At 31.2% G+C, this 24,353-nt stretch overlaps 1 protein-coding gene and 1 long non-coding RNA gene across 2 annotated transcripts in view; one reads left to right on the top strand and one right to left on the bottom strand.

Moving 5' to 3' along the window:
• Positions 1-7,137: 7,137 nt before the first annotated feature.
• The window catches only part of mRpL30 (mitochondrial ribosomal protein L30), a 57,234-nt gene continuing 40,018 nt past the window's right edge, over positions 7,138-24,353 (bottom strand). The window contains exon 3 of the mRNA XM_072526039.1: positions 7,138-7,491. Within this exon, the coding sequence (XP_072382140.1) occupies positions 7,201-7,491 (291 nt within the window). The 3' untranslated portion in view covers positions 7,138-7,200. The remainder of the gene's footprint in view (positions 7,492-24,353) is intronic.
• Positions 12,443-14,503, top strand: LOC140436883 (uncharacterized). Its single transcript, XR_011950319.1, has 3 exons — positions 12,443-13,681; positions 13,888-14,370; positions 14,429-14,503. It is a non-coding gene; the product is annotated as an uncharacterized lncRNA (long non-coding RNA).

The following is a 24,353-nucleotide window of genomic DNA, read 5'->3' as shown; positions in this document are numbered from 1 at the left end:
AAAAACATTCATATAGAAGAAATAGAACAATTCGAATAGGATTTCTTGCCAGATGGTTCTGGAACATTGAAAAGGTATAAATACTCGGTGATTTGGATTCAAACGGAGTCAGCACGTCAGTCAGTCAGTAACCAGTCAGACAATTAGTTATTAAGAAGACAGACACAGTTAGTTACAGTTAGTGATTAGGAAGAAAGTATAAAGTATGCAATAATCAGTGATTTAGTATTAAAATTTGATAGTATTGGAAAGTATATTAGAAGAATATTGGTTGGATATTGGTAGAAATTAAAAATTATATTATGATTGGAGATTAGTATAAATCAACTTATAATAATTATATGGTGATTGGATATTGGTGTATTAAAAATAAGAATAAATATAAATGCTATTAAGAAGAAAAATATCTTAAATTGGTGGAAGCTGATAATTGGAAAAAGTAATTTCACAAAAACAAGGATAACCGAGGCTGAGAACGAAGACATTGAGTGGTGATTAAAATCTATATAGTGGAGAACAGTTCATTTAGGCATTCAGTGACAGAAAGGTACAAAATTTTGTTAATATAACTTAGTGTCATAACAATTTCAATTTTAAAGATAGTTTGTTTAAAATTTATATTGTCTATATAATTTAATTAGTTTCATAAGAATTTCAATTTAAAGATAGTTTATTTTAAATTTACATTGAAGTGTGGCTATGTTAAATATATATGTGTGTTTCATAATAGATATAATAAAGATAATTTAAAAAAGTGCTTACAAACTAATTCTTTGAGAACCGCGATAAAAACCCTATATATTATATTAAAAAAAAACACTCATTGCTAATCATTCACAAACAAAACATATAACACTATATATATATATATATATATATATATATATATATATATATATATATATATATATTTTTTTTTTTTTTTTTTTTTTTTTTTTTTTTTTTTTTTTAGCCCTTTTTCTATCCGAATTGTCGAATAAAGGCCTCTCCCATTTCTCGCCATTCATCCCTGTTGTGTGCTAGGCGTTTCCACATTGGTCCTGCGACTCTTTTGATATCGTCGCTCCAGCGCATTTGAGGTCTTCCTCTTGGTCTCTTCGCATCGTACGGTCGCCAGTTTCCGACTTCTTTGTTCCATCTACCATCTTCGAGACGTTCGTTGTGTCCAGCCCATTTCCATTTTAATTTAGCTGCTTGTTTCGCGGCGTCCTTTATTTTTGTTTTGTTCCGGATTGCTTCGTTCGTTTGCCGATCTATTAGTGAGATACCAAGCATCTGTCGTTCCATGGCTCGCTGAGTTTTTCGAATCTTGTCCATGTTCTTTTTTGTGAATGTCCAGGTTTGAGCTCCGTAAGTGAGAACGGGAAGGATACAAGAATCGAACACTTTGGTTCGAAGGTTTTGGGGTATCTTTTTGTCTTTCAGTATGTATGAGAGCTTTCCAAATGCGGCCCATCCCATTCTTACTCGTCTGCTTATTTCGGTAGTTTGGTTTTCTTTGTTTACCTTGATATTCTGACCCAGATATATGTATTCTTCTACATGTTCCACTTTTGTTCCTTGGATGGTTATCATCGGTTGATCATCTTTATTCGATATATATATATATATATATATATATATATATATATATATATATATATATATATATATATATATATATATATATATTATTAAAAAACACTCATTGCTCATTAAAACATCGTTCTCAAATAACACATTATCACAATATATATATATATATATATATATATATATATATATATATATATATATATATATATATATATATATATATATATTGAAATTGAAATAAGGGAGGCTGAACCGTAATTGGAAACGGTTGATAAAGCTGCACCTGATGATGATGATGATGATGATATATATATATATATATATATATATATATATATATATATATATATATATATATATATATATATATACATATATATATATATATATATATATATATACATATATATATATATATATATATAGGTATATATATATATATATATATATATATATATATATATATATATATATATATATATATATATATATATATATATATATATATATATATGGGGTGGTCCTTAAGTAATTGTACAAACCAAAACCGTAATCTCTGCACTTTAGAATATTACGATTTAAGCCAACTTGATTTAATAAAATGTTGATATTAAGACAGATACAGGGTGTTAAAGTGGAAATTTAAAATTCTATTTTTCGCTATAACATTTACGTTTGTAAATATTTTTGGATAAAAATTTATATTTGGATGCTTTAAAGCAGGATAAATTATAATATTATACAAACTTTAATGTAACTGATAGAGGGCGCCACATATGTCACATGTGTGGCATAGATTTGCGCTTAACTTTTTTGCTATGGAGAATTTTTGTTATGGCTGCAAAATGTATTATTGAAGAAAATATTCTTCATCTTCTTCTTTAGGTGCCGTGTCTGTATTCAGACGTTGGCCGTCATCATGTTTACAATTTCCCTTTTCTATCGCTTCTTAAGTTTCTATACCTACTGGCGTTGTATTACTTTTTCCCTATTGTAAAATGCTGAAAACCCAAAGTATGTGGTTTATGTAAGATGGTACACCACCACATTCTAGAGAGAAGGCAGTGAGAACATACTTAAATATAACTGTTCTGAACGTTGGATTGATCGTGGAAGTCATATTCCTTGGCAATGTGGTGAGATATTGATATAATTATTTAATTTATAAAAAATCTCAAAAGAATACTAATTATTCATTACGTAAATTGTTTACCCATTTTTATTAGGACAATTAGAAACTAAAGCCCAGGTATTGAATAACACAGATGTGTCTTGTTTCATAATACTTTTGCTACCAATCTAAACTTAAAGACTCAGCATTTTTACAAAAACATCATCGTTGGCCTAATAACCGATATTGTTATAAATATAGTAAACACACAGGTAATTTAGTTCAGCATAATATTAGTTCGTTAGTTAATCATAATAGACAATTTGTTAGAGATGTAATTATAGCAGTGGCGGTTCCTTCATAAGTGCACATGTGCACGTGCACTCCCACAATAATTATTTTCATACAAACATTTATATAAATATTTAAAATTTATTATTCTATAAATAATATTTTTAATCAACTAATTAACCGTAATGAAATCAGAAATTACAGATCCGAGCAGCTTATGAAATAGGTAACATTTAGTTATTTTTATTCTATTTAGACATGCGGAAACTTCACGGGTTCGAGACATAAGACACAATCTCCAGAGCACTGCTCAGCTAAAAATTAATTTTCATTGGTCCAATACCACCGACCGCACTTCTCACTTCCCCGCAATAGCCAAGCGTTGTAGCTGGCCTGGTGTGCACAAATCGATTGTGATCGGTGATCCTAAATCCTATTGTCATTGTAACTTGTACGGACGGCAAATACACATTTAAATTTTGCGGTGTTAGTGTTGCTTATCAAGTTTCAAACAATTTAAGAATGGAGAGCGTGAATGTTAGCGTGGATTATTTAAAATCAATTAAATTTTCTTCACTATCTTTAGAAGAAAAATTAAAAATTAAAAGTGCCGGTCGTCCTAAACCAAATTTGTTAATTTCGAAGGTAACAAAATGCAAAAGTCGGGATTATAAACGATCATTTAAAATTGAGATTTATGAAAAAACTGACTGGTTGTGTGGGTGTGCTACTACCAATACTCTACTGTTTTCCGTGTTTACTATTTGGAGATGAGGAATCAGAATGGACAAAATATGGCATTAAAGACTTAGTTCATTTATCCGAAAAAATTAAAAAGCATCAACATTCAAAGTCACACATATCTGCTAAATTAGGTTTCAATTTATTAGGTAAACAAGATATTCGGCAACAACTAAATAGTGCATACCGATTAAATATTGCAAAACATAATGAACAAATAAAAAATAATAGGTACGTCTTATCAAAAATTATAAACTGTGTCAAATTTTGTGGTGCTTTTGAACTTGCTCTCCGCGGCCATGATGAAAGAAAGGATTCAATAAACCCTGGTATATTTAGAGGTCTCATAAATTTTTCCGCCGAATTGGATTTAGCTCTCAAAGACCATTTGCAGCAAGCTACTGTGTTTAAAGGAACGTCAAAAGACATTCAAAATGATTTACTCGATTGTATGCTTTCAGTGTGTCAGGCACATATCAAAAAAGAAATTGCTGCTTCAAGATTTGTTTCCATTGTGAGTGATGAAACGAGTGACATTTCAAATATTTTTCAAATGGTTATAGTTTATCGTTACACTTTACAAAACGGGACCCCTGTTGAAAGATTTTGGACTTTTTTAAAACCAAATAACCACGATGCTGTTTCCTTAGCTGGCTGCATAGAAGAATGTTTAAGTTGTGTTGTATCAAGTTCCGATAAGTTAATTTCTCAAAGCTATGACAGAGCAAGTGTTATGAGTGGCGTTCATGGGGGTGTGCAAAAACTCATTCAGGATAAATTTAGATATGCCAATTATATACATTGTTATGCGCATGAGTTAAATTTGTTAATGTCTCAGGCAACAAGCATAAATACTAATGTACGCATATTTTTTGCTGATTTGACCGACATTACTAATTTTTTTTTCGAATTCACCTCAGAGAGTTGCCATATTAGATGAAGTTGTGGGAAATAGGGTTCCATCAGCATCTGCTACAAGATGGAATTTCAAAATTAGAACGGTGAACATGGTGTATGAAAATAGAGAAGCCCTAATAGAGTGCATGGAATGAATACAATCCACATCCAGGCAATCTGGTACCATAACAAAAGCAGGTGCACTTTTAAGGTTATTGAATGATAATAAATTTGTATTTTGGTTAAAAGTTTTTCATCGTGTTGCTCCACGTTGCCCCACGTTGACATACTATATTCACAAATACAAAAAACTGCTACTGATTCCGTAATCGTAAAACGATGCCTGACTACATTTGAAGAAAATATACAAAAAGAAAGAGACAATATTCACACTATAAGAGAAACCGAGTTAACAGACATTGACGATAGTCAATCCAGGAAGAGACGGAAGAAAGATGACAGAAATTCTTATGTCTCCACAATTATTCAAGCTAAGGAAGTTTGCGATACTATACTATCTGAAATTAAAAGGTTTTTGTTTACAGGACATTTGGAAATAGCAAAATTATTTTCAGTGGACAATTTTGAAATATACAGCTCAAATTTTCCTACATTGACATTGGAATCAGCAATTAACAATTTTCCCTTTTTAAATAAAAACAAATTAAGGACTGAATTGGAAATTGTTTATAGAAGATCCGATTTTAAAGAACTTTCCGGAGCAGTTCACTTACTTAAATTTTTGATTGAAAACAATTTGTAAGATTTTTCTGAAATTAATTTAATTCTTCAAGTACTTGTTACGATGCCAATGACAACAGCAGAAGCAGAACGATGTTTCTCTACATTGAAACGTATCAAAACTTTCCTTAGAAGTACTATGGGCCAGGATCGACTAACTGCACTCGCCATGTTATCAATTGAAAAAAAAAATGATTCAAGAAATTCCAAATTTTAATGAATTGGTTATTGAAGAATTTATCTCAAAAAAAGACAGGCGACTTGATTTTCAATACAAAACTTGCTTGTAACATTTAAAAACTAAATTATAATTTTAAGTTTAATAAAATACATTATTTATTGTAGTTTCTTAATAAGATCCTTTGATTTTTACAATTTGACGACACTCAAAAAACTTTTGCTTACGGAAATAGGGCTGAAGCGGAGGCCTATGGTGTTATCTATTTTTATATGGTATATATAATATGTGTGCACCCCCAATACTTTACACCAGGCGCCGCCACTGAATTATAGTTACTCGTAAGCTGTAACGTAAATATATGAATAAGTAATGTCATCGATAGGTTATTCCGTGTTTATATAAGTAACCAATGAATCAGATACATCACAGTTTAATACATTATTTAACCTCTGCGACAAATAAGATGTAGTTCCATAATATACCATAAGGTTTGGATATGTATCCAAAAGAATATATTCATCCATTATACATTATAGCCACCACGTAGCCCAGAATTTAATCCGCTTGATTTTGGTGTATGGGGCGTATTAAAACAACGTGTCTATAAGAATCCCATAAAGAATCGCAACCAACTATGGGAAGAAATAAATACTGCAGCAGTTTCTTTAGAACCAATGATGCTATTTAATATGAGACGATCTTTTATGTAATATATTGACAAAAGAATTAAAGAAAATGGTGGACATATCGAACACTTACTTTGACAAAAAGTTATGTTATTTAGTTTAACTATTTCTTAATTTGGTTTGTAAACAAAATGTTTTAATTATGACTTTAATTTAACATAAAACGTAAAATGTTTGATGCAAAATCCTATTATTCTGTTTTTGTCAAATCCTATTAATAATTATCCTGCTGATATATTTATTTTATTTAATGTTTCGTTAACTATTAACTTTAGTTAAAGGTATTTTATACCAAAATTTAGATTTATTAATGTTTTTGTCTATTTTTTCTTCGTTGCCTGAAGTAATTGCCTTCAATCAGAATTATGCAGCTGATTTGTAAAATGTGATTATCATGAAAACTGTTAAGTTTTGAAGCTATTAAAAAGTATACCTTTTTTTTTGTTAAAATAATGTATCTTTAATATTTTTCGTTACAAATACAGGTAACTCAAAGAGCAAAAAAGTTAAGTGCAAATTTATGCCACATATGTAGCATATGTGGCGCCCTCTATCAGATACATCAAAGTGTGCATCAAATTATAATTTCTCATATTTCAAAGTACCCAGTTGTTAATTTTTATGCATAAATCTTTACAAACATGAAAGTTATAGCGAAAAATATAATTTTAAATTTGCACTTTAACACCCTGTATCTTTCTTAATATCAATATTTTATTAAAGCAATTTGACTTAAATCGTAATATTTTAAAGTGCACAATTTACGGTTTTCGTTTGTACAATTACTTAAGGGCCACCTTATATATATATATATATATATATATATATATATATATATATACGGTCAGAGGGAGTTGTCAAACTAAACTCTTTAAAACGAGGAATATTGACATGCAAAACTAAATACAATCAAATCAGATCATAACATAACATTTATTAAGAAAAATATTATTATTTATTTTTAAAATCATTGAAACTTATGGCGAATCCCAACCACTTAACCATTTTCGTCTTGAATGTCTTCTTAGAGTATCGCCATCTAAGCGATACCGATTATTCCTGAAATTTTCGGATGCACCTAGTTGGTCTTTATGAACTGCATTATTTTTAATAATGTTTAATTCGCCATTTTCTTGAAGATAAGTTACATCAGTAATATTTGGAAATCCATTAGGAAATGTAATAGGGGTTATATTAATCATGTATTTTATTTTCCATAGCCTCTGGTTATTTTCTGGGATGTTTTTTACTATAGTATATGAATTTACCTGAAAATAATAATATATAAAAATACGATTTAATATTGTATAAAAAATTGTATTAACAGTACATGCCAAAAACTTTGAGTGAAAAACGCTTAGAATATTTACAAGAAGTTTTCGTCTACCTGAAAATGAAGGATAAATGGTCAATGAAGGTACCTGCGAACATCCATTATTGAACCGGTCCGTTTGAAAATTTTAAGATAAAACATCATATGGTTAAAATGTCACAGGAAATGCAAAGATATATTATGAGACAATAAGTACACTGAGAGTTATCATTACTACCGATTGTTTTTGAATCTAAATGCGAAAAGTGGAAAAGATTATATTTGCCCTTTACTGGCTGTATAGTGAAACTAGTTTATACGTGTGGATATTCATGCATATACTTATACACAGCAGTAGTAGAGCAAGCGGGGTTCAAACTCACTTTGGTAACCTGTCCATCAGGGTCTCCGATGGAACGTATCGATGGCCTAGTTTGACCTTGGGGATGTACAAGAAGTACAAGAAGTGATCGACAATGACCAGAGGGTTGTAAGAACTGGTCGCTTATCGCTTGATCTCTTCTTCTTCTCTCCCGAAGAAGTTATCGACAATGACCAGAGGGTCGTAAGAACTACTCGCTTATCTCTAGATCTCTTCTTCTCAGCCGAAGAATTGTCACCTACGTTACCTGTATGTTTTTACACCTGTCTCACTTGTCTCTTCTTTGTCTTACCTGTCCTGAAGAAGTAAAAGAATCGGTCGACAATGACCAGAGGGGGGTGTCTTTGAGTGGACCACCTTGTATGTCGAGTGCAAAACTCATCGCTTATCGCTTCATCTCCTCTTCTTTTCGTTAAATTTGTACAGGGTGATCGAAAAAATAAATTTGTATTGAGACTTGGAAATATTTTAGGTGTTGTTGCGTTAAAAATTTTTTTTGTGTACGATGCTTGCTTAGATATATCTGTCTAGCCTAGCCTAGCCTATACCCTGGCCGCTTAAAACATGGAATCCAAGGTCGCATGATCACTCAATGCAAGCATCGACAGGCGCTCGAAACTGGACCTTATGGGAAACTGTTTACACCGTCACTATTTGTGTCATGATACTATAACTTAAATGTTTTATGTATCATGATTTGTGTTTCACTTTCGCTGGCTGGTGAATTTTGTGAAAATGTTTAAAATGAATGTAAATCAATAACCTCTAAAAAACGGTATAAATATATTATAGCAACATTCTTAGTTCGTTTTTGTTGAGCGGTGTAAACGTGGGAAAAGTGGTAACATATGAAGAGGAATATTTAAGAGTGCGTGCCATTCACATGATCATTCCATCTTTTCAGCGGCTCAACTATAGCCGATCTTATCTTTACTTTTGAAACTTGTAGGAAAAGGAAAAATAACTATGTATCACATAAATGCTTTATTGTGTATATATATTTTAATGATATATGTGGGTAGATGTAAATAAAACAATATTGGATTGATACTATAAATTTTATTTGTTTTGAAACAAGTTATTTATTTTAAATAAATGTATCCAGCAAAATTTTGTCAGTAATCAAGATGTGTCTTGAGGTGTACATGCTAGACGAGTTTTATTCAAGGCTCTCAACTTTTAACAATTGGAAGGGGAATAAATCTGAAATAGAGTTAGCTGCTTGTGGATTTTACTTTCTCCAAGTGGAAGATATAGTAAAGTGTTTCAAGTGTGGCGTAGAGATTTACAAATGGGAATCAAATGACAATATAATTGAAGATCACAAAAAATTTAGTCCTAATTGTACTTTTTTGGAAAGAGTGTATCCTATTTTTCTTAAAATCAACAACAACAACAACAACAACGATAACAAAGAAAATTTGAGTGAGAAGAATATCTGTACATCTGTGAAACATAACATTTTATCCTTTGAATATGCCTGTACCTGTGCAAAATAAATGTCCAAAGTGTGGGGGTGACACTGAAGAACGAAATGACCTGTGTATAAATTGTGAATTGGAAGAGAGTGGTGCTAAAAATATACCTAGTAGAATGTATGTAAAGAGACAGAGACCGCAAAAATAATGTAATCGCATGATAAAAAATTAGAATAATAAAATAGCTGTAAATATAACATAAAGCTCATTTTTAATTTGCCCTTTGAATATGCCTGTACCTGTGACATATAAATGTACAAAGTGTGGTGGTGAAACTGAGATTCCAAATACACTTTGTGTAAATTGTTACTTAAATAGTATATTTAGACAATTTGGTGGTGACAAAAATAACCCAAGTCATCTATTTATCCAAAAATAAGTATGCCTGTACCAGTAAAGTATAAATGTCCAAAGTGTGGTGGGGAGACTGAAATATCTAATAGGAATTGTATAAACTGTGACTACATAGAATATTTGAGATCCAGATCTGGTGCTAAAAATATACCAAGTAGTATGTTTGGTGAAATGTGAGGTCAGTTGTCTGAAGAAGAGGAAAAATATATAAAGACTTATATTTAGAATAACTATGTATTAATTTGTAAATCGTCTACGAGTACGCTACCAATATGTTAAACGCTGTCATTAATAAATTACCTTTTGAAATGCACATCCCTGGAGGTTATAGGTTTTGTGGACCCGGCACCAAATTACAGAAACGACTAGCACGAGGAGATAGGGGAATAAATGGATTAGACGAGGCGTGTCGTGAACATGATATTGCATATTCTCAAAATAAAGATCTATCCGAACGACATAAGGCTGATAAGATTCTAGGTGAAAAAGCTCTTGAACAGTTTCGATCGAAAAATACAGCATTTTCAGAAAAGTTGGCAGCACTGGGTGTAGCTGGTGCAATGAAAGCAAAAGTGAAATTAGGTATGGGTCTAGGTTCTACTAAATATAAAGCTGTAACAAAAAGTTGTAGTAAAGAATTGAACAAAGCTAAAAATAATTTAGAAAAACTAACTGAAAATATAGACCATTGTACTTTATTACTCCAAGGATTAACTATTTCCAAATCAAGTAAACGCAAACAAAATGTAAAAAAAAATAAACAAAAAATACAACAAAAGCTTTTAAATCATAAAAGAGCAAAACAATTAGAAAATAATATGGATGTGGACATTACAGATGATTTTGTTGATGATGATGATGACCTTCTTTCCAAAAGAAGAGAAAAACGAAAAATAATTGATGACAATGTAGTTGGTGTCAAAAAAGCAAAAATCAACTTAAATTACTTATTAAACAATACCCAAAAAAGAAAACGAGACATAAACAATGAAGATGAGGATGATGATCCAGTTAAGAAAAAAGTTAAGATATAATAAGTAAATTGTATTAAATTAAAAAATATAATAAAAAATTTTGCTTGATCTTTAAATTTTTTTATCACATAATTATAATGAAAATCATATAAAATGGTTTTGGAAATATCTAAAATACACATCCCTATATATATATCGGTTTATTAAAATTGACTTTTTGTTTTGTCATTTCAATTATTACAGTACTTTCATCGAAAATAGTACAACTATGAAAATTAGGTTGTGAGATATAGAAATTTGCTCCATATCTTCCATTATATCTGTTTACAATTTTTATTTCTCTATGTTTTCTGACATTTTCAATACTTTTTCCGTAAGGGGCATTTATAAAAAGTTTAAATAAATTTTTTTCAAATTCATTTTTGCTTTCCTTTCGCAAGCCAATGTTTAGATCAATATATTTTTTTAACCAAGGGGATTGTTTAAATTTTAAACATCGATGAATTTTTATTATTTTCAAACCTAAATTAACAATCTGTTTCAGATATCTTATATTAAAGAGAATTTGGTAGATCTGAATTTGATAGATCTCAAATGTGGTCTTAAAAGAAACGGATGGTAAAAAGAAAAATCAAAGAAGTGGTTTTAATTATGCTAAATGAGACCAATTGTGCCGCAAATTCCTCGGCATAATGTAGTAGGATCTGAAGTCAGTAACATATAGAGGATACATTATGTTTTTTAAATAACAACAAAGTAAATACAATATTACATGTTTCAGTACATATTAGCAACTTCCGTAATATGCTATTTTCTAGTTCTTGAGTCAATTTTAATATCTCTAAATCATCCACCAATAAATCGTAGTCGTCAATACAATAATCATCAGACATAGCTCTGTGTTCTAAAATATGTATGAGAGTGCTAAGTACAAACAAGAATAGGAGTTAAGGTTATAATGTAAAAATAAGAATGTCGTGTGTATCGAGATGGGTTGACATGTCAAAACGTCTTAATAGCGCATCGGTGGAAGCCACGCTACAAACAAAAAGGCCTTACCTATGAATGAAAGACTACTTCAGGTATCAAATAACTATATTAAAAACCAAAAAATACAACTACAATTAACTTTAAAACCTAAAACTACAAACTACTAATCTACACAAAAAATAAATCTTCTTACGCAGTGGCATTGAACATTATTTTGTGACGTTCACGTTCCGCCATGCGAAAGCGCTTCTTCTGCGCCTTCGACATTTTCGGGGGTTGCTCCCGAATAATGTTCTTAAATAATACCCCGACTTTAATGTAGGGCAAAGGTGACCCGTACCATTCATCGTCCCAGCTTTCATCCACAGACGGTTCGGGATGGTACGAATCTCCACTACCACCCGTCTGTTGGGGGTCATCACCTATTAAATGTAGAGACAAGTATCTACGTCTGATGTGCGGCAGTGGAGATTCATGCCATTCATCGTCCCAGCACTCATCCACAGACGGTTCGGGGTAGTACGAATCTCCACTACCGCCCGTCTGTTGGGGGTCATCACCTAATAAATGTAGACAAGTATCTACGTCTGATGTGCGGCAGTGGAGATTCGTGCCATTCATCGTCCCAGCACTCATCCACAACAGCTGTGGACCACAAAGCCATTATCTACAATAACAAAAGAGATAACTAGGTATGATGAGTATACATACAAAAAACTAGGTGATAAAATTAGTGATAATTGATCAATTATTGCATTTTTCATGGAAAAATGTTTAACAGACGTTTCACCATCTTGAGGTTTGATGAAAAGTCCATAAAAAATTACATTAACTTTTAACATACATGAAACTAAATTTTTTTTAATTTGAATTGAAAAACTTTTAAAAGCCTTTTCCATAAACAGTTTAGGGTCTTTATATTTTAAATTTATGATAACGCCTGTCTTAACTCTGCTATTAAAACAAGATTCCAAATCCTGCCACAATAACCCTCTGTTAATATTTTTTCTAACATTTAATCTGTTTTTAAAATTTTCTAGATATGTTTTAAGGATGGATAGATTCGCCTCTACACAATGAAAATTTCTAACACAAGTAGCCCTCTTTTTTATACATTTTTTTAACAATAAAATCTGTTTTTTCAAATATTTTATATAGTTTTGTAAATCAGTTTTAGTTTTAATTAATCTACTTACTGTTTCCATCTTCTGCACCATTTCAGTGGAAATTTGATCGATCACTTTACTACTACTCATGTTTAAAGACCAACTCGTAAACTTCAGAACGACACAAATACCAGCTAGCAAAATCAATCCTGTATTTATACTATATTTTAAAAAATGCATTGACTCAAATCTACAACACGCTATGCAACGTGATTATATTTTTATTTCTTCATCGAAAACACATTATACATGCAATAAACATATTTAACGATAACGCTGACGTCAATGCATTTTTAGGTCAAATTGGTCACGAAGTATTTTTACTACATTAAAAAAAAATACATTGACGCAAATCTACAACACGCTATGCAACGTGATTATATTTTTATTTCTTCATCGAAAACACATTATACATGCAATAAACATATTTAACGATAACGCTGACGTCAATGCATTTTTAGGTCAAATAGGTCACCAAAATACATTATATGCAGATAAGCACATTTTATTTAGATAATGATAAATTAATTTTGGAATAATAAACGTTTTAATGATAAACATGTTTTGTACTATTTTCTGCATTGCAATAAAGATCAAATAGGTCAGTCAATTACGTTAATATATATTTTTTTATTCTTACTATTTAAATTCGGTTAATTTTAAATTGATCTATCAGTTAGTCAGTGAACAGTCAGTGAACTATCGAAATGGCCAATGTACCATGCCAGTTGGTTATTGTATCTGAGGATCCAATTAACCTACCAATAACGGACGCCTTTGTAATTGTGAAGCAGTTATTTATGTAAGTATTTTACTTATTTTTGGTTGTTTTTCCATTTTCCTTTTTTGATTTGTTCTACATGATTTTATTTCGCTCTTACTGGTTTATTTTTTTTATTATAAATATTTCATGGGATTATTATAAGTTTTTCGAATCGGTCTTTTTTTATTTTGTTTTCTTTGTTTGATTCATGCTGCTGTTGGTTCATTATATTTTTTCTATTAAAGGTATGGCGTAAAGGACGTTTCCCTTAAGGGAGACAGAATATTTGTCCATCTTACATACTCGCCGAATAACAAAACATTAAAAAAAAATTTGGATACCTTCCATTAAGATAAGATGAGAGTTAAAGTGGAAAATGATAAAGAGTTCCAGGTGCTGGAAAATATATGTAAGAAATACCGTTTTAACCTCCTAGATGATGAGGTGGAGGAGTTTGAAAAGTACCAACAACAAAGACAGTTGGTGGGGACAAAAAGGCCATATCTTCCTCCCCCTCCCCCTCATTTTGGCCACTCGTCTAAGTATTCAAATCCAACAAATTCAACTTCTCCACCTGCCACATCAAATGACGACGACGACGACGATCCTCAGCCATCCCCAACAAAAAAAAAGAAAGGTGACGACGAAGACGACAACGACGCAAAACCAAGACATAGTGGATCTGGAAGAGCTGAACATGGAAGATTTTCTTAGTCAGAAATAGAAAAGTAAGTGATTTATTTTTGTGTTTCGGTATAATTCTAAATTTTACTATTTTTGTTTCAGATGCTTTAGGGAAATAAAAGTATGTACATAATTATATCTTATTATTTTATTAAATAAACTAATTTTCTAATTATTATCTCTGTATTTTATTTCATTTACACCTTTTACTTGATTAAAAAATATTGATCAATCTTTTTGCGATATCGACCATTATTTATGTCGCTATCTTTGAAAATGGATAAGAATCCATAATTCTCTTTCCAGCATATTGAACATATTTTTTTTAAATCTTCAAAAGTCATATCTGTTCCGACGTGGTCATTGTAAATGTGTTTTAGGTTTAAATCGTCTTGTTTAAATACAATTAAAATATTTGCATTGTCTCTTATAAGGTGTTTAGGTATTTTTGCATAACTCTGACTCAAATAAAATGGATCCACCTGAGAATGTCGAGACATGCTAAAGTATTCTCGAATAACATCTTGGTTGTCACAAGCAACATCATCAAAGATAAAAATTGAATTGGGCTTCGCTTCAGATGGGTGCATTATATCCGTACTTCCACTGTAAGTATAATATCCTATTCCTTTAATTGGTTCTAGCAAAGTTTCTAAATATTTGTACTTTGGTTGCATTAATGATTTTGAGTAAATATACACATTTTCAAATTTTAATCCATTAGCATGTTCCAATAGACTTATCATCACATTGGTCTTACCACAATTTGAAGGGCCAACTATAATACATCGAATAGTTGAAGGGAACAAAACCCCATGCTTTTTAAACTTATTCTCAATTGGTTCCAATAAATTATTCTCCACATCAAGCGTAGTCTTTTGTTTTACAAGCTTCATGTCTGGTATCAATTTGAAAATAAATGTCTTGTGTGTATCTATTAATAAAAGACTATTTTTAATTTTTTTTTTATTGTCAACACAATATTTATACCAATAATGAATATTAAATACATTGTTTAGAGCACATTGTAAATTTTCATTGTTATGTTGAAAACATGGATGTGATTTAAAAATATGATTCATAGTCTCATCGGAAAGTATATTAGGTTCATCTTGTACACAATCAATGCGATTTTCCATGAATTTTTCCAAATATTTTTTTGTTTCATGATTTCTTACCAATATTGTTTCGTCTATTACGTTGTCGTGTAAAAATTTTGAAATTTCTTCATATTTTAGATGAGTATCACAAAAATGCCAAGATTGCCAATTTAAACCATGATTTTGAACACATTGTTGTTCGATACATTTTATATATGATTTATTTACCATAGCTTCTGTTACTGGTAAAACAACAATTCTGTGTATAATGTTTTCTGTAGTAGGATCTAAAATAGCAATTTCCCTACAAAGAAATACATCTTCCCCAGGAAAAGAGAAACCTTGGATATCCACAATGAACATGTCTTCACTCTCTCGATATTCTCTAACAACAAACAAAATCTTGCAAGTGGAACGTCTTTTACATATTTTTCTATCCCCTCTTTATTATATTGCGTCACTTTTATCTATCCATGAGTTGTAAGAACTATCAAAACCTAACCACTTAACAAAAATTTTATTCCCTTTTCTCTTTAATACCTTTTCAACTAAATAACTGTCTTTGTGTTTAACTTTTTGTAACTGTTCTTTATAAAATACCCCAAGAATTTCTTCACCTTTATAGTCTTTTAAATAATATGTAATAGGGTTTCCCAGTTTTATTTTATAAACAGTGAAAATTTCATTAGACCAATTTGGATTGTATTTTTTGTCAAAAACTCCTCGATGTTTTGAAATGCGTACATGATCACCAATATGAAATTTTTGACTTTCCAAATCAACCATTTTAATGTGATTGTATACAGTGTTTAACAATAGTTTTTCATGCTTCTTCTTAACATTCACTGGTTTCATTCCTATTGTTCTGTGAACTTTATTGTTGTATTCATTAACAACTTGTTGTAAAATATTAATCCATTTGTAGGTACCGTTGAAACTAAACTGTTTCCAAATCATTGATTTAATCGTGCGAATAACTCGCTCAGCAATCGCAGCCTTTTTCTCACTGTATACATTGTAATGATTAATATTATATTTTTTCATCAATTTTTTCATATGTGGATTAAAAAATTCAGTTCCCATATCTGTTTGAAGATTATTTGGTTTTTGCTGTTTAAACACATACTCCATACATTTGGCTACTTCAACACCTGATTTATTTTTTAGTGGTAAAGCCCATAAAAATTTTGAAAAACAATTTATTACAACCAAAATATATTTGAAATTTCTGTTTGTATTTGAATATTTTTGCATATCAATCAAGTCGGCTTGGAACAAATCATTAAGAGATTTTATAATAATTCTTCGTCTTTTAAAGTTAATTCTTGCAGGTTTGTGTAACTCATTAACGATATCTCTTTTAACAGACATGATATTTATTCTATAATGTTTGCCTCTTTTAGTTCTTCAATAATTGAATTTATTTCATTTGTATGTCCTGTATGGCCAGCTAGCTGTGAAGATAGTAATAAACGTAATCGCTCTACAAGTTCATTTGGATCATCCCAGTGGACGTAATCGATTTTATTGTTGTTTACTTCCATAACCAATCCTTTACCTTCTGTTATTGGTGCAATTATTTTTTTATATTTTTCTAATCTACTACCATCTATCTGTTTACTTGATCTGTAATGCCTTCTGTGAGCATTCGTCGCTACAACTATCTTTTTATAGTTATTCTCATCTTCATCTGTAAAACTAGCTGGATATTTCTTAAACAAAAGCTCATATAAACCTGGTGTTCCTCTGTACCTTTTCTTTTTTAAAAGAATATCAGCACCATCTAAATCTATTTCAGAATTCCCAATCAGTAGCTTTTCAGATGTTTCATCAAATCGAATTCCATATTTATGATCAAATTCTTTGTTTAGAACATCAGCGTGCATATTTGTAATATATTTCCTAGGCAATGGATCATATTGATCCCAGTAGTCTACACGCGCCTGGTTAGCAATATCTTCAAATCGATTTTCAGAGTGTTTATCATTTTTAATCTGTTCTTTTATATCATCCACTTCAATGTTGTCCAATATCGATTGTTTGATTTCACTTGTTTCAAAGTCAGTAGTTTCATTATCGTCATCATCGTTTTTAATGTACCTTAAAGGTTCATCGTTTTTTGTTTCATTTTCTGGACTGGAATTTTGTGAACTATTTAACTTGTTCTCGATATTTTTCAAGTGTTTTGTAATTGGATTAAATAAATCTTCTTGGATTATTTGTCCTTGTTTTAATTGTCTTAATTTACTTTGGATGTTTCTCCGTTTAGTTATAAGTTGTCTTTTCAAATCTTTATTCATCGTAAAATGTAGGTATTCGCTTAACTTCTGAACAGCTCTGGATCAGGTCTCGAACAGGTCTTGAACAGGTCTCGAACAGCTTTGAACAGGTCTCGAACAGCTTTGAACAGGTCTTGAACAGGTCTCGAACAGCTTTGAACAGGTCTCGAACAGGTCTTGAACAGCTTTGAACAGGTCCTGATCAGCTTTGAACAGGTCTCGAACAGCTTTGAACAGGTCTCGAACAGGTCTTGAACAGGTCTCGAACAGCTTTGAACAGGTCTCGAACAGGTCTTGAACAGGTCTCGAACAGCTTTGAACAGGTCTCGAACAGGTCCTGATCAGCTTTGAACAGGTCTTGAACAGCTTTCAGATTTGGTACTAGTCTAGCCCCCAATTAGACACTTATGTTTAACATCAACAAGGTTATGAAAATATTTATTGTGTACAGGGTGTTAAATAAGAGTAAACTTTTTTTTTAACTTTTTATTTATACTTAAAAAAACCCAAAGTACAGATTTGCTTCATTAGATGAACTACAGTTAAAACATTTGAACTACATTGGTTAGAGGATTATAATTAACAATACGGTCATGTATAATTATACAATAAGCAGTTGTGTTAGCTGGTATATTCTTATTAGTTTCTATTTCTATTCTCATATCGACACTTCCTGATTTAATTGATTCATTTTGTCTGCTGCAATCAATAACAAATATCGGAGCAACAGCACAGAATTGTAACATAGTAAGGCATGGATCTCCTATGGATTTGTAATAGTACGACGGTTGAAATTGTGCATACATTTCATATGCAAGGGCATAATGTCTTTTACTAAAGTTCAAGTTCAAATTGTCATACGGGTACATTTCAGAATTTAGAAATAGCTTTAAGTTTGTAAGATTACAGTGATCAAAATAGCTGTTCTCTTCTTTTATTGCATTCTTTTTGGCAGTTTGTAATGCAAACAAAACAAATCGTGGTCTCTCCAATAGACTGGTAGTTTTTACATTCCAGTTAAATTTCATTGTCTGAGGCAGTAGAGGAATTTCATGATATTCCCAGCTTCTATATGCAAGCTCCAAACTGGACCCATTTTCAATAAATTTATATAAACGTAACTTTTCTGAATCGGACACTTGAATATGAGGCATTTTCCATATTAATTTAAATATTTCCACTTTTGGTTTCAGTTCAGTTTCTACTGTAGACATTACTGCATTTAAATCAGTTGAACTTCTTATCAATACGAGTTCTTGGCGTATGTTAATAAGAATTTTTGTAAAATCTTCAAAAAATCCAAGTACAAGTTTGAGTGGAATACAAACATTAAAATTTCCTGCTTTATCAGCAACTGTTGGTGTGTCACTAATACTCCAACCTATACAGTTGTATCGATTAGATTCAGTTTGTGTGAACGAAGCATAGTTTTTCATTGTCGTTGTTATACCTAAATTTCTCACTCTATCTATTACACAGCCTCCAATTTCATATCGTATTTCATCAAATAAATGCATCAAACCATTATTAATAAAGCGCAAAGTATTGCTTTCTTTCCCATCATTCGTTAAACGTCCTTCAATATACAGATAACTCTCAGAAGGTAGGGTGTATATATCTTGAGTCTGAATTGGTATTCTTATTTCATCACAATGATTAAAAGTTGCATTGGCATAGGGTAAATGACTGTGCATTTCTCGACTCACAACTGAATTGTCAACCAATACACGATCTCCAATATTTAAAATGTTAAAACTCATATTCCCTCTTCTTACAAGTACACCTCAAGAAAATCCCAAGTATTCTAGTATTAATAAAAAACTTTAGTCTACACCAAGTATTTCTTTTCTTTTTCCCTGTCACTGTCGTCGTTGTTGTGTTTTATTTTAAATCCTAGTGAGGTTAAAAAGACTTTGTTTTCAGTTGTCAACGGTTTAAGAGTCTGCTTGTCACTAATGTTTTTATCAACACTCTTAATATTATATACACTGTCCACACCTGGATTAAATTTGCTACAGTTGTAAATTAAAACCATTATTTATACTTTTTTTAAATGTAGTCTTAACGTAATAACTTCTCGTGTGAAATTAACAAGATTACCGTCCTGGTCAACTATTTTAATGAAAATTTCATCAATATATCTATTTGTGACAGGTAAATAAATTACCTTTTTTGGAATTTCCACAATTTTGTAACCCGGTAAGACATTTGGATAAAACATGTGGATGATATGACCTTGGTTTTCATTGACGTATGAATTAGTGATTAGATTACATTCCACACAAATGGAATTAACCTTTGTGATATGCACAGGATTCTCAGCTACGTGAGTCTTTAAAGGTGAGAGCCGTTTTGGTGTAAATCCCAATAAGGGAGCAATGGTATTTGGTTTTTCAAAATGGATTACTTTGTTGCTTTTTATTTCACATTTGAGTGTATTGTTATTAATTCTCAATATCAAACTTGTAGGTTGATCTATATTATGATTTTTTCTAGGCACACCTTTACCAATTGTATTATTTTTTTCTTGACTCTTTCCTTTATTAATTTCTGTATCATCTTTATCTGGTGTTTGATCTACTTTTAATTCTAATTCAGTTATTTTTTCAGTTAAATAATTTGAAAGATCTTCGACTTCATAAGAACCATGTGGAATCGTTATATCGTAACCATCTATATAAAACTTGTTGTTTGTTTGGTCTACATTTGGAATTGTATTGTATGACATGAAATCTATTAAACCTAGTACATACTGTTCATTTTCGTTTAAAATAATTGGTGGGTAAATTTTTGTTGATAACACCGATTCTCTTCCAGATAACACAAAAGTGTACGACATGTTCAAACGATAATCATAGAGTAAATAAAAGAATATTCTTTTAAAAAGGGTATTTATTTAAACAATCTAAACACAATTGTCCACAATTTACAGTGTTATAAGTTTGATAAATTTTATGATTATAAACAATTTGACAATAACCATTTGAATTAAAGTATGATATAGCTTCCAACGGTGGTCTCAGATTACCAAAACTATCAAAATATACGACTTTGGATTTATTCTTCTTGTAAGCTGTCCAATGAGTTCCAGGTCCGTCTTTATTGTCTAAATTAATAATTCCACTCTCATATTGCCAAATTTTTTTCGGAAACCCATTTCTCATAAATACAGCTCTGAAGTGGGGGATTTTCAATAATTTTGCATATTTTTGTAAATCTACATTTGTCAAAGCATGTTTTGGAATTTTTATTTGATCCATTTTCTCATTCATAAAAAAATACCCATTCCACTTTTATATGGTTTCAAGTATAAACCTTTTCCAATTGCCAGTGCTTCCATTTTACGATTATGACGTTGTTTTTCGAGTAAATCTTCTTTAGCTGCTTTTGCGTCGTTAATAGTCTTCACGATAGCTGATGTACCCCCAGCAATAGTGCCCAATGCGCTCAACCCAGCAAATATCGGTATTAGAGGTAATATACCCCCAGTTTTTGGAACTTGGATTACTCGACCACGTGGTTTTTTAATGTTCTTGTAAGATTTCACAATTCGTAATGCTTGTTGAATAGCTTCCCTTAACGTTCTTGGTTTGCTTTCCAATAGTTTCTTTCTAATGTCTCGAATTACTCTCAATAAACTAAATGACTTTTGCTTTGAAATTTTTCTTTTAGAAGATGAGGAGGAGGATGTGACCCTTCTTTTAGTGGTGTTTCTTGTCTTTTTCTTATTACCAACCATCTTGACTGTTTCCAACCAACTACCCATAATACACACAACAACAAGTCTTTTATCTCATTAAAAAAACGACAATAGAAAATGTAGCATATATTAATTATTATTAATTACATAAAAAAATTTTAAAATTACTGTCTTCTAATGTTGTTGATTCCTTCGATTGGAAATGGTAGCGGTCTCCTTCCCAATGGGTAATCGGCATCTCTATGGGGTTCTAAATGGTTAAGCCTCCCTAGTTGTTGTGCTTGAACACCCTCATCTCTTTGCCGATACCTACTAAATTCTCTCGTGAAGAGTCTTGTCCTGGCATTGTCTCTTTGCTTACTATGGAATTCAACAACACAACTCTTAACTCCCATTTCACTGTTATCTTTACTTTTTTTCGCTGTTGAACTGTTAACACACAGCCTATTAACAACGATACAGATCAGACTGAATTAGTTATTGGTATATGTGCGTATATATATAGTATCTACATATTTTTTTATTATATTTTTTAATTTAATACAATTTACTTATTATATCTTAACTTTTTTCTTAACTGGATCATCATCCTCATCTTCATTGTTTATGTCTCGTTTTCTTTTTTGGGTATTGTTTAATAAGTAATTTAAGTTGATTTTTGCTTTTTTGACACCAACTACATTGTCATCAATTATTTTTCGTTTTTCTCTTCTTTTGGAAAGAAGGTCATCATCATCATCAACAAAATCATCTGTAATGTCCACATCCATATTATTTTCTAATTGTTTTGCTCTTTTATGATTTAAAAGCTTTTGTTGTATTTTTTGTTTATTTTTTTTTACATTTTGTTTGCGTTTACTTGATTTGGAAATAGTTAATCCTTGGAGTAATAAAGTACAATGGTCTATATTTTCAGTTAGTTTTTCTAAATTATTTTTAGCTTTGTTCAATTCTTTACTACAACTTTTTGTTACAGCTTTATATTTAGTAGAACCTAGACCCATACCTAATTTCACTTTTGCTTTCATTGCACCAGCTACACCCAGTGCTGCCAACTTTTCTGAAAATGCTGTATTTTTCGATCGAAACTGTTCAAGAGCTTTTTCACCTAGAATCTTATCAGCCTTATGTCGTTCGGATAGATCTTTATTTTGAGAATATGCAATATCATGTTCACGACACGCCTCGTCTAATCCATTTATTCCCCTATCTCCTCGTGCTAGTCGTTTCTGTAATTTGGTGCCGGGTCCACAAAACCTATAACCTCCAGGGATGTGCATTTCAAAAGGTAATTTATTAATGACAGCGTTTAACATATTGGTAGCGTACTCGTAGACGATTTACAAATTAATACATAGTTATTCTAAATATGTCTTTATATATTTTTCCTCTTCTTCAGACAACTGACCTCACATTTCACCAAACATACTACTTGGTATATTTTTAGCACCAGATCTGGATCTCAAATATTCTATGTAGTCACAGTTTATACAATTCCTATTAGATATTTCAGTCTCCCCACCACACTTTGGACATTTATACTTTACTGATACAGGCATACTTATTTTTGGATAAATAGATGACTTGGGTTATTTTTGTCACCACCAAATTGTCTAAATATACTTTTTAAGTAACAATTTACACAAAGTGTATTTGGAATCTCAGTTTCACCACCACACTTTGTACATTTATATGTCACAGGTACAGGCATATTCAAAGGGCAAATTAAAAATGAGCTTTATGTTATATTTACAGCTATTTTATTATTCTAATTTTTTATCATGCGATTACATTATTTTTGCGGTCTCTGTCTCTTTACATACATTCTACTAGGTATATTTTTAGCACCACTCTCTTCCAATTCACAATTTATACACAGGTCATTTCGTTCTTCAGTGTCACCCCCACACTTTGGACATTTATTTTGCACAGGTACAGGCATATTCAAAGGATAAAATGTTATGTTTCACAGATGTACAGATATTCTTCTCACTCAAATTTTCTTTGTTATCGTTGTTGTTGTTGTTGTTGTTGATTTTAAGAAAAATAGGATACACTCTTTCCAAAAAAGTACAATTAGGACTAAATTTTTTGTGATCTTCAATTATATTGTCATTTGATTCCCATTTGTAAATCTCTACGCCACACTTGAAACACTTTACTATATCTTCCACTTGGAGAAAGTAAAATCCACAAGCAGCTAACTCTATTTCAGATTTATTCCCCTTCCAATTGTTAAAAGTTGAGAGCCTTGAATAAAACTCGTCTAGCATGTACACCTCAAGACACATCTTGATTACTGACAAAATTTTGCTGGATACATTTATTTAAAATAAATAACTTGTTTCAAAACAAATAAAATTTATAGTATCAATCCAATATTGTTTTATTTACATCTACCCACATATATCATTAAAATATATATACACAATAAAGCATTTATGTGATACATAGTTATTTTTCCTTTTCCTACAAGTTTCAAAAGTAAAGATAAGATCGGCTAGGCTAGGCTAGGCTAGACAGATATATCTAAGCAAGCATCGTACACAAAAAAAATTTTTAACGCAACAACACCTAAAATATTTCCAAGTCTCAATACAAATTTATTTTTTCGATCACCCTGTACAAATTTAACGAAAAGAAGAGGAGATGAAGCGATAAGCGATGAGTTTTGCACTCGACATACAAGGTGGTCCACTCAAAGACACCCCCCTCTGGTCATTGTCGACCGATTCTTTTACTTCTTCAGGACAGGTAAGACAAAGAAGAGACAAGTGAGACAGGTGTAAAAACATACAGGTAACGTAGGTGACAATTCTTCGGCTGAGAAGAAGAGATCTAGAGATAAGCGACTAGTTCTTACGACCCTCTGGTCATTGTCGATAACTTCTTCGGGAGAGAAGAAGAAGAGATCAAGCGATAAGCGACCAGTTCTTACAACCCTCTGG

The sequence above is a fragment of the Diabrotica undecimpunctata genome, chromosome 3 (assembly GCF_040954645.1).
Source record: "Diabrotica undecimpunctata isolate CICGRU chromosome 3, icDiaUnde3, whole genome shotgun sequence".
NCBI lineage: Eukaryota > Metazoa > Arthropoda > Insecta > Coleoptera > Chrysomelidae > Diabrotica > Diabrotica undecimpunctata.
The sequence above is the reverse complement of the archived record's forward strand: the minus strand, read 5'-3'. Positions and strand labels throughout refer to the sequence as shown.